This window comes from Phodopus roborovskii, unplaced genomic scaffold (genome assembly GCF_943737965.1).
Source record: "Phodopus roborovskii unplaced genomic scaffold, PHOROB, whole genome shotgun sequence".
In the NCBI taxonomy this organism is placed as follows: Eukaryota; Metazoa; Chordata; class Mammalia; order Rodentia; family Cricetidae; genus Phodopus; species Phodopus roborovskii.
The window spans coordinates 4,889,824-4,906,660 of NW_026126443.1; the positions used below are offsets into that span (position 1 = coordinate 4,889,824).

At 36.9% G+C, this 16,837-nt stretch overlaps 1 protein-coding gene across 1 annotated transcript; it reads left to right on the plus strand.

The window, feature by feature from the left end:
- The first annotated feature begins 8,332 nt into the window (after positions 1-8,332).
- Positions 8,333-10,364, plus strand: LOC127224663 (E3 ubiquitin-protein ligase Topors-like). The gene is given in 2 exon segments (XM_051187760.1): positions 8,333-10,251; positions 10,253-10,364. Coding segments are annotated over 2 exon segments (2,031 nt in total).
- The last annotated feature ends 6,473 nt before the right edge of the window (positions 10,365-16,837 follow it).

Consider the following 16,837-nt stretch of genomic DNA (forward strand, 5'->3'; position numbering starts at 1 on the left):
TGGAAGAAAAACTCCAACCCAAGGAAGTTAACTACACTCACTCAAACATAGGCAATAGATAATCCCACTTTACCAGAAGCCAAAAGAAAAAGCACAGTCAAGCTACTCACAATAGCACAACCACCAACAAATCAAAAACAAACAAGAATTAACAACAAATGGTCCTTAATTTCTCTCAATATTAATGGTCTTAACTCATCTATAAAAAGACACAAGCTAACAGAATGGATAATAAGACAGAACCCATCCTTCTGCTGCATATAAGAAACGCACCTCAACTTCAAAGACAGTCACTACCTCAGAGTAAAGGGTTGGGAAAAGGTTTTCCAGTCAAATGGACCCAAGAAACAAGCAGGTGTAGCTATCCTAATATCTAAAAAATTTAGACTTCAAACTAAAATAAATCAAAAGAAATGAAGAATGTCATTTCATATTCATCTCAGGAGAAATCCATCAGGTCAAAGTCTGAATTCTGAACATCTATGCTCCAAATAAAAAGTTACTCACATTCATAAAAGAAACATTTCTAAATTTCAATTCTCACATAAAACCTCATACACTTATAGTAGGAGACTTCAACACCTCAATCTCACCAGTATACAGGACCATCAGACAGAAACTTAACAAAGAAACAAAAGAACTAACAGAAGTTATGTCCCAATTGGGTTTAACAGCATTATTTGTAATAGTAAGAACCTAGAAGCAACCTAGATGCCCCTCAGCTGAAGAATGGATAAAGAAGATGTGGCACATTTACACAATGGAATACTACTCTGCGGAAAAAACAATGGAATATTGAAATTCACAGGCAAATGGATGAAACTTAAAGAATCCATCCTGAATGAGGTAACCCAGTCAAAAAAAGAGGTACATAGTATGTACTTACTACTACACAGTGACTCTAGATAAATAGACAGATATATATCTTAAGACAGTGGTTATGTCATATTTTTTCAAAGATTTATTTATTTATTTATTTATTTATTATGTATAGTGTTCTGTCTGCATGTATCCCTTCAGGCCAGGAGTGAACACCAGCTCTCATTTCAGTTCCAATGTGGAATTGAACTCAAGGCCTCTGGAAGAACAACTAGTGTTCTTAACCACTAAGCCATCTCTCCAGTCCCCTGGTTCTGTCATATTTTCTAGGCAGACAAAAATCTGCTAGTTCTGAAATATAACACAGAGTAAAAGACATGCAGGTGTTATGAGCAGTTTGCTGCCAGCCTGGTTCAGCCGCATCACCCCCAAATAACACAGAGACACTGTATTCGATATAAAGCTGTTGGACTATTACTAGCATTTCTTATTGGATAGCACTGTCTTAACTATTAACCCATTTCTATTAATCTAAGTGTTTCCACGTGGCCTTATCTTACTGGAGAGAGGATCCGGACTCCTCTCAAGTCCCTACATCTTGACTCTACTGTATCTCTAAGAATCCTCCTTGTCTCCTAGTCCTGCCAATCATGCTTTCCTATTGGCCAACAGGGCTTTATTCATTAACCAATAAGAGAAACATATTTACAGAATGACATCTCCCATAATGCAGGTATACATACACATACATACACGTTTAGCAGCATACTTAATATTCATAAATTTCTTAAGTCATGTATTTCTAATGCTAATATAGTATTTGTAGTGTGGGAAATCTGGGCAGCCAATCTTCATAGTTCAACCCAAAACTAAAATAGGAGGAAGATACTTTATTTTAAAATTTTAAACTACAGCTCTCTCTCTCTCTCTCTCTCTCTCTCTCTCTCTCTCTCTCTCTCTCTCTCTCTGTGTGTGTGTGTGTGTGTGTGTGTGTGTGTTGTGGGAGGGCATGTTCATGTTATAACATACTTGTGGAGGTCAGAGGAGAACTTTGAGTTTTTTTTCTTCTACCATATGGGTCGTAGGTATTGATCCCAGGCAGCAAGTGGTTCTATCCATTGAGCTGTTTTGCAGGGTCCAAGTAAAATATATCTAGGAATTATATCTATTTACAAAAAATTAGACAGATATATTATTTGTATATTACATTATATTATTTGAATAGTTTAATAATATATATTTGTCTCCAATAAGAGCTTTGAATTTAACCTTCAGATATTTTGTTCTAGTTACAAAATGCTATGAGAAATATTTTCATATGTATTTCAGATTATATCCATACTTTCAATGAGCCTTGGTGGCTGTCTAAATAGACTAATTTGCCCTTCAAAGCAATTTATATCTCTATGTTTCTGATACCATCTAGGCTGAATGCTTTGAAGTCTTCTTGAATTCCTTTTTTTTTTTTTTTTTTTTTTTTGTTTCTTTCTTTCTTTCTTTTTTTTTTTTTTTTTTGGAAACTTACTGCAAGACATGTCACATTCACTATGATGATCCATTTTTTTTTAATCATTGAGATTCCCCAGTTCAACATAGATTTGAGTACACCCACACTGGCATTTGGGTTAGATTTTTATGGCTTCAAAGTCCTGCTCTTACAGCTCCCTTACTCTTGGTTCATCTCTTGAATTTGTGTGTTGTAGGAGAACTGCTCCAGATACAGATACTGAGAGGAATGTACCTTTAAACATCATAATCTACTACTGCAAAAAAGGTTGTAAACTGTGCAGGGTGGGCAATAACCACACCTGGAGGCATTTTTTTTTCCTGGAGTAGAGTACCACTTGCATCTTGTAGTCAGAAACTGAAGACGGTACTTAGCATCATATAATGTATAACAAGGAATTATGTGTCCCAACTCATATAGAAACTCTGTTCTTAGGCCTTGAATGAAGCCAGAACTGAACTTCTAAGATGTCACTCAGAATTCAGGTCAGAAAACAAAGGGTCAGTTCTCTGGCTCCAGGTGATCTGATGAACTTCTTAGTGTGTTTTTGCCATCTTTACCCCATGATCTTCCTTAACCTGGTAAATTCTCACTTTTCATGGCAAGACCTCATCTCTTTCCCAGCATCTTTCTCCCCTCTGTGCTGTGTTAGAACTTTGAGATCTTAATAACCGAGTGAGGGAAAAGAAAAAAAAGAAAAGAAGAAAAATGATAGGAGGGGGAAAAAGGTGAACATATTTAAATTTTTTTTTTCTGCGTTCATTGATGTGCATTTAGATGACTTCTAAAATAAATTAACTTTTATCCACTATTACCTCATCTGAGTCTTTATATGATCTACATTTCCTAGACAAAGTTCAGGAACTAAGAGGCTAACATTAGAAGGGTTCATGTCTGCCCTGTACTGCCCTCTAAGTAGCACTGGTGTGTGTAAGAAGGTTAAGGTAGCATGTATGGGTTTACAGTTGCAAAATTTTAAACCTGCTATATATCTAAATCTACAGAATCATATAAGACACAGTTTTTTTAAAGAGGTGAGGGCTAGTGAGATGGTTAAATGGGTAAAAGTGCTTGCTACCTGGGCATGTGTCCTATCTATAAAATGTATGCAAGAAAGCTAGATATGGTGGTACAAATTTGTAATTTCAGTACTGTATGGTACTCTAGCATGAGAAAGCTGGAGAATCATCCCAAAGCTCATGGGTCAGTTAGCGTGGAGTATGTGCTATGGCAGAAATAACAAAAGAGATCAAGCCTTCAAAAGGTAGAAGGTGAAAACAACCCATCTAGAAAGTTTTTCTCTGATATCCATACATAGGCCAACATACATACATACATACATACACACACACACACACACACACACACACACACACACTTAAAAGATGATGCAGTGTATTACATAAAACTCTAAGTAACACTTAAAATGAGTGTTCTGTTAAATGACTATTAGGTATCAAACACCTTCTCAGAGTAATTTATCTGATCAACCCCAAATGTCCTTTTATCTTAGTTTCATCCTAGGTCTGAATAACTGAATGGCCCAAATAACTATAATTAAACTAAACTACTAAATACGACAAAGTAGTAACAACAACTATTTAGATGTGAATGAGTAAAAGACATGAAAAAAATAAGTATTTTTGAAAATCATTTTGAATAGGCGGTGGTGGCACACATCTTTTATCTCAACTCTTGGCAGGCAGAGGCAGGCAAATCTCTGTTAGTTCGAGGATAGTCTGGTATGTAGAAGGAGTTGCAGGATAGCCAGGACTACACAGAGAAACCCTGTCTTGAAGAAAAAAGTCATTTTAGTTCCAAAATATTGATTCACAACCAAGGTATGAGTAACCCACTGTATATATTGAACTATTCATTCATATGATAGGAGATGTCATTCTGTAAATATGTTTCTCATATTGGTTGATGAATAAAGCACTGTTGGCCAATAGGAAAGCAATATAGGCGGGACTAGGAGACTAGGAGAAGGGAGGAAGGAGTAGGGAAGAGTTTCAAGATGTAGGACGGAGAGAGCAGAATTCCGGCCTCTCTCTATGGTAAACCAAGACCATGTGGAAATGGGTTAATATTTAAGACAGAGCTAACTGATAAGACACTAGTAACTGGCTAACAGTATATCTAAGACAGAGTCTCTGTGTGTTATTTGGGGCTGGCACGGCTCTGGGACCAGGCCAGTGGAAAAACATACTCATAACATTCATATCTATCATTTAAAGGGAAAATGGCAAATTTTTGATTAAATAATTTAAATCTAAACATTTACATGTGATTTGAGGAAGTTCATTCATGAAGAAAAACTGCATTCCACTTGGTATTTACTCCTTCTGTGTCAAGTTTCTTGCTAAAACATTGCCTTTGGTCGACTTGGTGAGAGAGAGATTGGGTATCTTCTAACTCATGGGTCTGATCCTGTCTTATTCACAATCAAATCTTAACATCACTTGCTGATTTGAAACGCAAGATGCCAACCTTCAAGGCACTTTCCCTTTAACCCTAGTCTGCAATAGAACTTGCCCTGAGTTCTGAATTCTCTCTCTATGGCAAACAAAACAGAGCTCATTCACTATATAAACAAATGAATCTGCCAGCTAAGGCTCAGTTGGATGGGGACTTCTTCATTTGCTGAGGAATGCAGTATCTGTCATTTTGCTTATCAAGATGAAAACTTGGTGAGTATGCAGTACAATGAATTGAGCTGTGTCTAGAATCCAAAAACCCATAAGAAATTCTCCAAGTTCCATCAAATATTAACCTAATTTCTGAAATTCATTTCACTGACCTCATTATGGTATGACAAGTTGGCTTTAATTAGGTCTTTGAACACATTATTCAAAAGTGAAAATCTGCCATGCAATTATATAAAGAGATTCCTGCAGCAGTTAGACATGGAGAGATATGTCCTCCTGGATTAAATGGATGGCCATGGTTGGAAGGAGTTTCATTGTCATCCATACAACCTTTTTGATGTTGGTTTATACACCTCTTCCTTATATGGCTTTTTACATAACAAGTTTTCCTTACTGTTCTCTTTTCCATCTCCTGATTGTTTTCTCCAGTAATTTTTTTTTTTTTTTTGCAGACTATATTTCACACATAATCTTTTTGATTTGTTCTTGAGTTTTTTTGAGTTTTAGTTTCCCAAAATAGCTTTCTCTTAAATTCTCTAAAAGTTTGATTGATCCTTGGAAGCTACTTCTAGTGAATATATTATTTCAGAATTTTGTTTGCTTTAAACGCTCCTTAGAGTATATATTCATGATACAGAATTGACTTTATTATTCAGTTACAAGACTTAATTAGGGACAGGAATCATTCCATATATATCCCATATGATCCCATACTGGTCTGCCAGACCTTCTAGCACAAGGTAAAGATGAAATTGATCAACTATTGATAGGAAATGTGCTAATTTGGTGGATTGGTTAACTATTGAAAGATACTTTATGTTTCATGGAGGGCAGCTTCATTTTGGTTTATTTTGGTGTGGGTTTCTCTTATTAATTACAGTTGGACTCAATTATAATTCCGAGTCTGATGATTTACAAATTTTACACATACTTGAAAGATGTTAGGCCTTATCTCTTTCATGATTGCATTTCCTCTATCCCATTGTTTCTAAGAATCTTAAACCTTCTCATTTTGTTTTCATTATCTTCTTCTTTCAGTTTGTCTTTTTAGCCTCTCTGGTACAGTCTGTGTAGTGGTGTAGATAGAGTTTTCTTTTTGGTCTGTCAGCTCACAAAAATGACATGGAGATTTATTATTAATTATGAAAACTTGGCCCATATCTTTGCCTTGTTTATAACTAGCTCTAATAACTTAAATTAACAAATTTCTATTCATCTACAGGTTGCCATGTGACTCCTGGCTTCACCTCTCCTTCTGCATGTCTGCTCCCTCTCATCCATCCACTGGTGACTCCTGGTGACTTCACCTTTCTTCTTCCCTGGGAAAATCCTGTCTAGCTATTGGGCATTTAGCTTTTTTTATTAAACCAATCATAGTGACATATCTTCACACAGTATAAAGGAATATTCCATAACATAATAGGTTCAGCTCTCTACTGTACCATGGCAACAACTCCAACTGTGCTCAAATTGTTCATTTGATCTACTTAATATCCATTTTTATTATCCACTAATAATCCATTTTTGCTTGTGAGCTTAGCCTTTAAAGGCTGAGCCATCTCTCCAGCTCAATGATCCATTTTTAATAGTATAATTTTTGTTTCTCTTAATCTTATTTTACTGTGTTTCAAATCCTTCTGGACACACACACACACACACACACACACACACACACACCATTCTCAAAACATATTGATCTTTTTAATTCCATTTAGTTTATAAATTATCTGATTTTCTTAGGATCCAAGTTTGTTGTCTATATTTTCCTGAAGCTCTATCTTCAAACAGCCTATTTCTTTTTTGTTGGTGGAGGATTTGCTGCTGCTTTTGTTTGTTTGGATGGCATGAGGTGTTGAAGCTATGGCCTCACACATGCCAATATGTGTTCTATTAATGAGCTGTATTCCTAGTCCTGTTTGTATTTTTACTTTTGGGACATGATCTTATCTAGAACTCCTTGAACTGACGATCCCCCTGCCTCAGACTTCCATGTAACAAGGGTGCAGTATTGCACCACCAAGCTTGTTATTGATTTTCATTGTGAATTCATTTTTTGGGAATTTGTTATGAAACTTGAGTTTCTGTCATGTGCTCCCAAGAGAACATGTTTGCCTTTGCCAATTAGAGTCACTGTAAAATTAAAAATAAATAGTCCTACTGCAACCTTTCAGAATACATTGCTTGAATTTAATCTGCAAATATGTTGTCTTATTTCTAGTTATAAGTTTTTATTGCTGACTCCTCTTGGGGTGATATTTTTAAAACTAATTTCTTTCAACAAACAAACATTTGGGTATACAGACTGAGGAAGGTGTTTTGAATCAAATTTTCAACCTCAAACGCCACCTACTCTTTGACCCCTGTCATTTGTGGCTGTCAGTTCTGACTATCAGAACTGAAGCTCAAGAACAACAGATGTAGGCAATGATCAGTGTTCACCTCCTTCTGTGGATCCCAATATGCTTTTAATTGCTTTCCTGAGAATTTTTAAATATCATCCATATAGTTGTATATATTAAAGTTGTATTATTTCTAGTGAAAATTTAATGCTTCTTACTGCATCTAGTTAATAATACCACTAGGATCAAATAATAGTCCCTAAGAACCTAATCTCCATATAATCCAAGATTTTTCTGTCTCAACCTCCCCAGGGTTGGTATAACAAGAGTGAACCACTATGCCCGACTGTCCTGGAGTTTACAAAGCATTATTAAACAACATATTTAGCCTCCTTCTTGTCTTGGTAGATGTAAGCATTATTCATTCAATGCATCTCTCACTGATGTATTTTTAAGTAATTTTTGGTTTGTTCACTCCCATTGAAACTGTCATATGTGTTTCTTGTGTATATAGAGTAACATATAGAATTGCTAGATCAAAGAACATAATACTTAAATTTTTAAATTTTTAATTTTTTGAGATAACATAATTACATCATTTCCACTTTTTTCCTTCCATGTATTGCTTTTACTTCCCCTTACTCTCTTCCAAATTCATGACTTCTTTTCTTTTAATTGTATAATTAATTAGTCTGTATAATGCTACTTGTATGCATATGTTTTCAGGGATAATGCTGATTTTATTTTATTTGAATTTGCTTTTCAGAGCTTGAAAAACTACATGGAGAAAGAAAAATTTTAATGTGCCTGTATCTTTGTTGCCTTATATACACTGGGTTTTCTGTGCACATTACCAATAATCTGAGAAATAATGTATCACCTAATTGTATTCCTGCATTTATTCCATGGGGAGAGGATATTATAAAAATACTCATGGAATAATTTTAATATATATTTTTTCATGCCAGATGAGAAACTGATTTGGAGCAAATTTTTGTTTTTCACATTCCGTTGAACCAATGGCACTGGAGCTTTCATCCAACTGTGAGTGTCCTAACTGTTTGGAAGGCATTCAGGATGAGTCTGACAGGAATTCCTCTTCCGGAAAGAGAGGTGATGGCTCATTGTACTCCAGATCAGGGAAGAAATCCACACTCTCTCCCATCATGAAACGCTTTCTTTCTCAATGTTGTTCCATCAGGCTACAGAATGATAACAAAGACGACTCTCTGTTTCTCCCTTCAGAGGAGGAAAGTTCTATGGGCTTCTCTCAAGGACAAAATCTCAATGAGGTGTCAAAGAACACCAAACAGAAGAGCAAACCCTTGAGACAACTGACTGTCCAAGAACTGCTGAGGAAATTTGGAGATGGTGGGAAGTTTCCACCATACTCCAGGTCCTGGGGCAACTTTAAAGATCACGTGGTTGTGGAGTTCAGAAGAGCTCTTTATTATTCTGGAATCTGGGTAAAACATGTCCAAGGCTCTGGAATGGAAAAACAATTTTCAGCTAATTATTTCAAAAGAAATCCCAGTAGCCTCCACCGGCTGATTCCCTGGCTAAAACGGGAACTCATGGTTGTGTATGGAGATCATGGTTATACAGTGAAGAATATTCTAGCTGCCATTCTCCATCACATGACACAATTTAACTTGGACAGTGAATCTTTCACTCACTTACTGGAGCCTTATCTCCTACAACATACTCACCACTTTCTGCATGAGTTCATCAATTTTGTTCATTCATCTTACAACATGGAGACCTATGACCGGAGTGCCATCTATCAGTGTCCACTTTCAGCATGGATGAAAAACAAGAGCATGGTTTCAGCCCCTGTCTTGTCTTTGCCTGAGGGTCTCCCCCTCGTGATATCCCAACAAGGCAGCAAGCAGTCTAAGAACACCCAGGTTCAGCAGAAGACTGAGCCGAGGCCTCATTCTGGCTTGAAACAATTTTCAAATGGTAATTATTCCTCACAAAACCCCCAAACCTCAACAACCCATCTGAAAACAGCAAACAAATTCCATGTTTGGGCTGAGGATGAATGGGGATTAGATGATTTTAAGGATGTGGTTTGTACTACCAATTTGTTACTGGATTGGGATAATCTCAGGGAAAGCAGCCCAGACACAGAGCTTTACAAAAGCAATGATCAAGAGAAAAGGCCAGAAGGCTCAAAGCTGCTCTCAGGCCATGTCCAGGATCTGCAGAAGAGCAGAACAAGTTCTCACATCCATAGAGAATCAGTGGATTCTAATCAGGTGCCACCAAGAAAGTACAATTTAAGGGAAACAAATGTTTTCAGTCCTGGTCCTGGCCACCAGGTACATTATCAAAACAAAGAAATAGAAATAAAGAAGATTGAAGAATCTTCATCAAAGCTTTTTCAGAGATTGCCTAGAGAAGGGACTTTGATAAAAAGCAAATCAGGAGAAACTGATCATTGTAGTACTTGTATCTCCAGAAATGTCCCCTTTCCTACTAGAAATGATAAAATGCTGGTTTCTTTTAGAAATAAGAAAGGAAAGGGCAGCCAGTCTTCCCAATGTGTAGAAGTTGGTTCACACCACAGTACAAGAATCCAAACACAATCCAGTCCCAGGACACCCAGACCAAAATCGTGTTGTGCCAGATTCAGAACACGATCCCCATGCAGCGATCAGAGTAAAGTCGCTATGAAGGGAAGTCACAGAAGCAAACGCTTCACCCAAAGGATAGGCAGTGGGCCTTCAAAAGGAAGTGTGCTCAGCTGTGCATCAGCCTGCAGGATGGCGTCTTTCACCCCTGCCCACCATGGCAAGGTTTGTTTAATTGCTGGGAGGAGACACAGCTGCAATTCCAAAGCAAACTATGATTCTCAAACTGGAAGACAGTGTGTCAGTCTCACATGCCTACAAACTGAGAAATATCAGTCCCCAAGTGAGCAGCAGAAGGGAAAGAGTCAGTAGAGTTAAGAGAATCAGGACACTTGAGCCCCCAAAACCCAAATGCCAGTGTGAGGATACTCAAATCACAACAGGGTTCTGTGTTGAACTGGGGGAATCTCCATGATTAAAAACCAATGGACCATCATAGTGAATGTGACATGTCTTGCAGAAAGTAAGTTTACAAATAAATAAATAAATAAATAAATAAATAAATAAATAAATATAAATAAATTCAAGACTTCAAAGCATCCAGCCTAGATGGTATCAGAAACATAGAGATATAAATTGCTTTGAAGGGCAAATTAGTCTACTTAGCCACCAAGGCTCATTGAAAGTATGGATATAATCTGATATGTATGAAAATATTTTTCATAGCATTTTGTAACTAAAACAAAATATGTGAAGGTTAAATTCAAAGCTCTTATTTGAGACAAATATATATATTAAACTATTAATGTATGCAGATGATATTTCTGTTTATTTTTTGTAAATAGGTTTAATTCCTAGATATATTTTACTTGGACCCTACAAACCGGCTCAATGAATAGAAGCACTTGCTGCCTGGGATCAATACCTACGACCCATATGGTAGAAGAAAAAAAAAACTCACAAAGTTCTCTGACCTCTACAAGTATGTCATAACATGAACATGCCCTCTCACAACACACACACATATCAGGGCACGCACATGCAAGAGAGAGTTGTAATTTAAAATTTTAAAATAAAATATCTTCCTCCTATTTTAGTTTTGGGTTTAACTATGAAGATTGGCTGCCCAGATTTCCCACACTGCAAATACTATATTAACATTAGAAATACATGACTTAAGAAATTTATGAATATTAGGTATGCTGCTAAATGTGTATGTATGTGTATGTATACCTGCATGATGGGAGATGTCATTCTGTAAATATGTTTCTCTTATTGGTTAATGAATAAAGCCCTGTTGGCCAATAGGAAAGTATTGCAGTTAAATAAGGATCAGGATAAACAAATAGGCCAAATAGATGTTTATTCATGGAGAAATAACTTACAACCTAGACAGATGAACACCAGGAAATTCAACCCGATGCTCTCCTGTCCGAGTCATGCCAGCAAGAGAGCTTTTTCCGGCTCTCTCCCCAACCTCCTTCCACAGGTCACTTCCGCCCATGGCTCCACCCCCAATGGGCATGGTCAGTGCCACAGAAGGACTATCTCACTACAATTCCACTTTTAGTCTAAAGAAAAGATTTAGGCTTAATACAAAACTATATACAAAACACTGAATAACAAGTGTGCTCTAAAAAAAGGAAAATCGAGAACAAAATGACCTACATATGTAGTCCTAGGGTGAAGGCATAATGGAGTTTACAATAGAGTTGTCCTAAGCTGGAAAGAGAGAATAATAGTTGTGATAGTTTAATCTTCAACCTCATCAAGACCTGAGAAGGAAAATAACGATACTAGAGTAGACACGAAGTGTGGATGGACAACTTCCAAAAGGTGCAGCAAGGACAGAAACAGCAAGCCACCTGGACAGTCACCCTAGGTCTCACAGCAATGTTGGTACACCCAGTTTTGGCTAAGGCCAAGAGAACTTGACAGACCACAACAATAGCAGGGAGGTAGAATGGCTGTCTTACCCTGACTTGGCAAGGTCAAGCAGTCTTCTATATTTGTCTCCTGCAAGCACATAGGACTGCATGTCCAAATCAGTGGTCAAGGTGGGGGCAATTCTTTGCCCAACAGGCCATTAGCTGAGGCGAGAATGAACTCCAGCAGGAGCAACAACATTGTCCAACATATTTTCGGGAAAGTGCACGGTGCTGTCAGGAGCAACAGTGTCTCATGTCAATGGAGTACTAATATTAAAACATTTAAATGCCATGTTCTGCATGTCTATGAAGTGACTGAAGATTAAGCATCTATATCTGACTAATCTTATAGGTACGGAAACATGAGTGAAGATAATCTGTAATACTCAGGAACTTAGCTAAAAAACTGATTAAAACTTCCCTGAGTAAAGCAGGAACAAATACTTAAACAATATAACTATATACATACACATACATATAAATCCCTAAAATAGAGGTAGAGTAGAAATGTCAAGACAAGAGGTAGAACTATAAAGGGCAGCATGATAAATATCCCAAATTGTATCAATATACAAAAGTCTTGAATACAAGAAAAGTATACATACATAGAATATGGTAAAAATAATATGCATAAAACATCGTAAGTGGAAAGATTTCACAAAATATAACAAAATATAAACTTAATTTTACATAGCTTACCACATATAAGAATACATAACAATGTAAGCTGTAAAATGCTATCTCATTCTTACTCAAATTCACAAGAAAATAGGCTAATCTACCTATATCCCATCTAAACCATACCTTTCCCAACCATTCCCTATTCCTGTCTAAAAGGTAAACCCAAGTGTAAGCATCACCTTCCATACCCAACCCTAAATAACTAAAACCAACCCAAAGATGATGACTATTATCCCAAAATTCCAAGGGTAGGGAAAGGGGGCATTGTTATCTTAAGGTTACTTCCTGATGAAATGGGAAGATGATTGCTCCAATGGATCCTGTAGGAAGAAAAATTTTTAGCAACCAAATTTCTCAACAGAACTGGCTGTGACATATGTAGCTAGTCACTGTGTGGCAGAAAATTCTTGACTGTAGTTGTATTTGAAACTCTGGCCAGGGTGTAATAAAAAGGTGCACCATTACAGCTAGCTAGTCATGAGTTGTCTCCTGAAAAACTGTCTCAAACCAGTTTTAGGGTGATGTTTGTAGTTCAGATGCATCAGGTTGAGTCAAGTGGAAACGATGTGTGAGGCCCCATCTTCTTTCCAGAGAGTTCAAAGACTGCTGTTAGGAATCCTTATTATTCCTACACATCAATATTAAAGTAAAATTTTCAAGTTTTAAGGCATGCATTAGGGAAAGACAACAATAAGCATTAAAAAGTATGTGAGAAAATTAGGATTTCAGAGAAAATTGCGTATAAGAAATGAGTCCCCAGATTTTGTTTTCTTCTGCCTTACACCAATTGGCTTCTTGATTTAAGGCAGAAACCATGAATTTAATCTTAACAACATGCTTGAATTTAGAGAAGGAAAGCCGAATCCAACTCCAAAGCCAGCATTGGTTTACATAAATTGGGACTTCAGGAATACTAGATAGTAGAGAGAAATAGATATCTGTATAGAAATAGTTTACTACAATTAAATATTTTTACCATATATCAGATTCTGCTTCATTAAGTGATTGTTTCTGAAGAGCTGTCTTCTCTTCTGTAGGTACCTACATGTTCAGTGTTTTTTGGCTGTTTGATGATAGGTTTTCTCTGTTTTCCTGTAAGAACAAGAACAGAACACTTCCCCTACCTTTGAGAGGCCTCTGCACACCTCATGGGACCTAATTTGTTGGATAACTTGTCATTTCTCTTCATTAAGATGTTTCTCTTGTTCAACTCAGATCTTGATTAACTTAGATGGTATCCAGTTTTTCTTCTCCTGTAGATATAAATGCAAAACCCCTACCCCAACGTAACACATATCCTGCTTTCCATTCTGAGGTCAGTACATCCTTGAAGTACACTGGCTGATTTAGTTCAGAAGTTTTTTTCTATTGCCCAGTGTCTTTCTGCAGCTGTTTTTCCTTTTTCATCAGCATTAAGAAAGTTTAATGTTAATAAAGCATTATTTAATCTGTGTTGGGTGTCTTGGTTCCTCCTGCCTGTTTATGGAGCATTTCTTTTAAAGTACGATTGGATCTCTCAACCACTGCTTGTCCTGTAGGATTGTATGGTATACCAGTTATGTGCTTTATGTTATAATACTCAAAAAACTGTTTCAATTTGCTGGAGACATATGCTGGAGCATTGTCAGTTTTTATTTGTGCAGGTATGCCCATAATGGCCATTACCTCTAATAGGTATCAGCCTTTTCAGAGCTCAGAGCAGTAGCCCATTGAAACCCTGAAAATGTATCTATAGTGTGATGTACATATTTTAATTTTCCAAATTCTGCAAAATGAAACACATCCATTTGCCATATTTCATTCCTATTTATACCTTTAGGGTTACTGCCTGGTGGTAAAGGAGTTTGGTTATAGAATGAGCAAGTAGGAAATTTCCTTACTATTTCCTTGGCTTGTTCCCAAGTGATAGAAAAATCCTTTTTTAAACCTTTGCTGTTCACGTGGTGTTTCTTATGAAACTCTGAGGCTTCTAGCACACTTCGTATCAATAAACGATCAATTTCATCATTGCCTTGTGCTAGAGGACCTGGCAGACCCGTATGGGGTCTGATGTGTTATATATATATAGGATGAGTCCTCTTTCTGATAGTATCTTGTAACTGTATAAACAATGAAGTTAATTATGTATTGTCAGGAATAAATTCTGCAGTCTCAATGTGTAAAATGACTCTCTCTGTGTATTGAGAGTCAGTAACTATATTGAGGGGTTCTTTAAAATCCATAAGTACCATGAGAATGGCATACGATTCTGCCTTTTGTACAGAATTGTAAGGGCTTTGAACCACTTTGCTAATTTTTCCTGATTTATATCCTGCCTTACCTGATTTGTTTGCATCAGTGTAGAATGTATGAACTCCAGAAATAGGTGTTTTTCTTACAATGCGTGGAAGGATCCAAATCGTTTTCTTTATGAATTTGATTCTCTCAGTTTTGGGATAGTTGTTGCTAATTGTTACCAAAGCTTGTTACTGCAAGCTCTCTGCCAATATTCGTTATCTTTCCATAAGGAGGAAATTTCCTCATTAGTTAAAGGTACTATAATTTCTGCTGGGTCCCTTCCTATTAGCTGACGAAGTCTTAATTTACCTTTTATAATCAAGTCAGAGATCTTTTCTATATATGTTTTTAGTTTTTTATTCTGTTTATGTGGTAGGAATATCCATTCTAATATGATATCTTCTCTCTGCATCAAAATCCCTGAAGGATATTCTCTAGATGGTAATATAACCAGAATAGAGTCTAGGTTTGGATCCACACGGTCCACATGTGCTTCTAGTATTCTCTTTTCTACCCATTCTAATTCCTTCTCAGCTTCAGCTGATAGTATTCGTGGACTATTAAAGTCCTTATCTCCTTTTAGGACCATTTTCAGGTTTTTCAAATCATGCCCTTCTACTCCAATAATGGTTTGCAGTTGAGAAATCTCTCCTAGTAATTTTTGAAGATCATTAAAGAGTCTGGTAGCGATCTCTTCTGATCTGTACTTTTTGTGGTCTAATTTTCTGTAGACCTATTTTATATCCTAAGTAGTTGATAGACTCCCCTTTTTGTATTTTTTCAGGTGCAATTTGTAATCCCCAGCAAGGTAAAACTTCCTTTACTTTCTCAAACATTTTTTCTAATATTTCTCCTTTAGAGTCAGCTAACAATATGTCATCCATGTAATGATAGATTATGGATTGTGGAAACTGTTTACGAATTATTTCTATGGTTTTTGTATGAAATATTGGCACAGGGTGGGGCTCTTTAGCATTCCCTGTGGCAAAACCTTCCATTGATATCTCTTCACCGGTTGAGAATTATTGTAATTAGGTACCGTGAAGGCAAATTTCTCTTTATCTTGTTCTTGCAAAGGTATAGTGAAGAAGCAATCCTTTAAATCAATAACTATAATAGGCCATTCTTTGGGTATCAAAGAAGGCAAGGGCATTCCAGGCTGTAGAGAGCCCATTGGCTGGATAACTTTATTGATGGCTCTCAGGTCAGTAAGCATTCTCCATTTACCAGATTTCTTTTTTATCACAAATACAGGAGAATTCCAAGGGCTGGTTGATTCCTCGATATGTCCAGCATTTAGCTGTTCCTGAACCAGGCTTTCTAAAGCTTCTAACTTCTTAGAGGTCATAGGCCACTGTCCTACCCAGACAGGTTCCTCTGTTAGCCATTTTAAAGGTAGGGCTTTTGGTTCCTCTGTTTGTTCAGCACTTTTATTCTGTTTTTGTACAGCCTGGCTATTTGGTATCTGTCTTGTATAGTACTTTATAATATTTTTTACACAATCATGAGGTCGTTTATGGTTCCTATCTAATACTGGAGGAATGTTAATCTGTGTATTCCATTGCTGTAATAGAGCACGACCCCATAAATTTATCACTACATCAGCCACAAATGTTCTCAACCTTCCTCTCTGTCCTTCTGGTCCTATACATTCAATCCATCTCGTGCTTTGTTTTACCTGAGACAGGGTTCCAATCCCTAAGAATTGAACATTTACCTCATGCAGGGGCCATCTTCGAGGCCAAGATTTATTCGATATGATAGTTACATCTGCCCCTGTGTCCAGGAGACCGTCAAACAGTCTATTATTCATCTTAACTATCAATCTAGGCCTATGATTATTTATAGCGGTTTGCCAAAATATACATTTTTTATGTCCTTCTGTCATGTTTGATTCAACTTCCGTCACTAGTTTGTCATCCAGAGCGGTCTGAGTTTTTATAATAGGCACTTGAATTTTCTAATTGTCCTGTGGGAGATTGTCTTCCACTGTGACTGGGAATGTTCGGACAACCTGTGATGTGGGGGCCTTCGAGAGGCCCCCCAAGGAGTTTCCCGATGG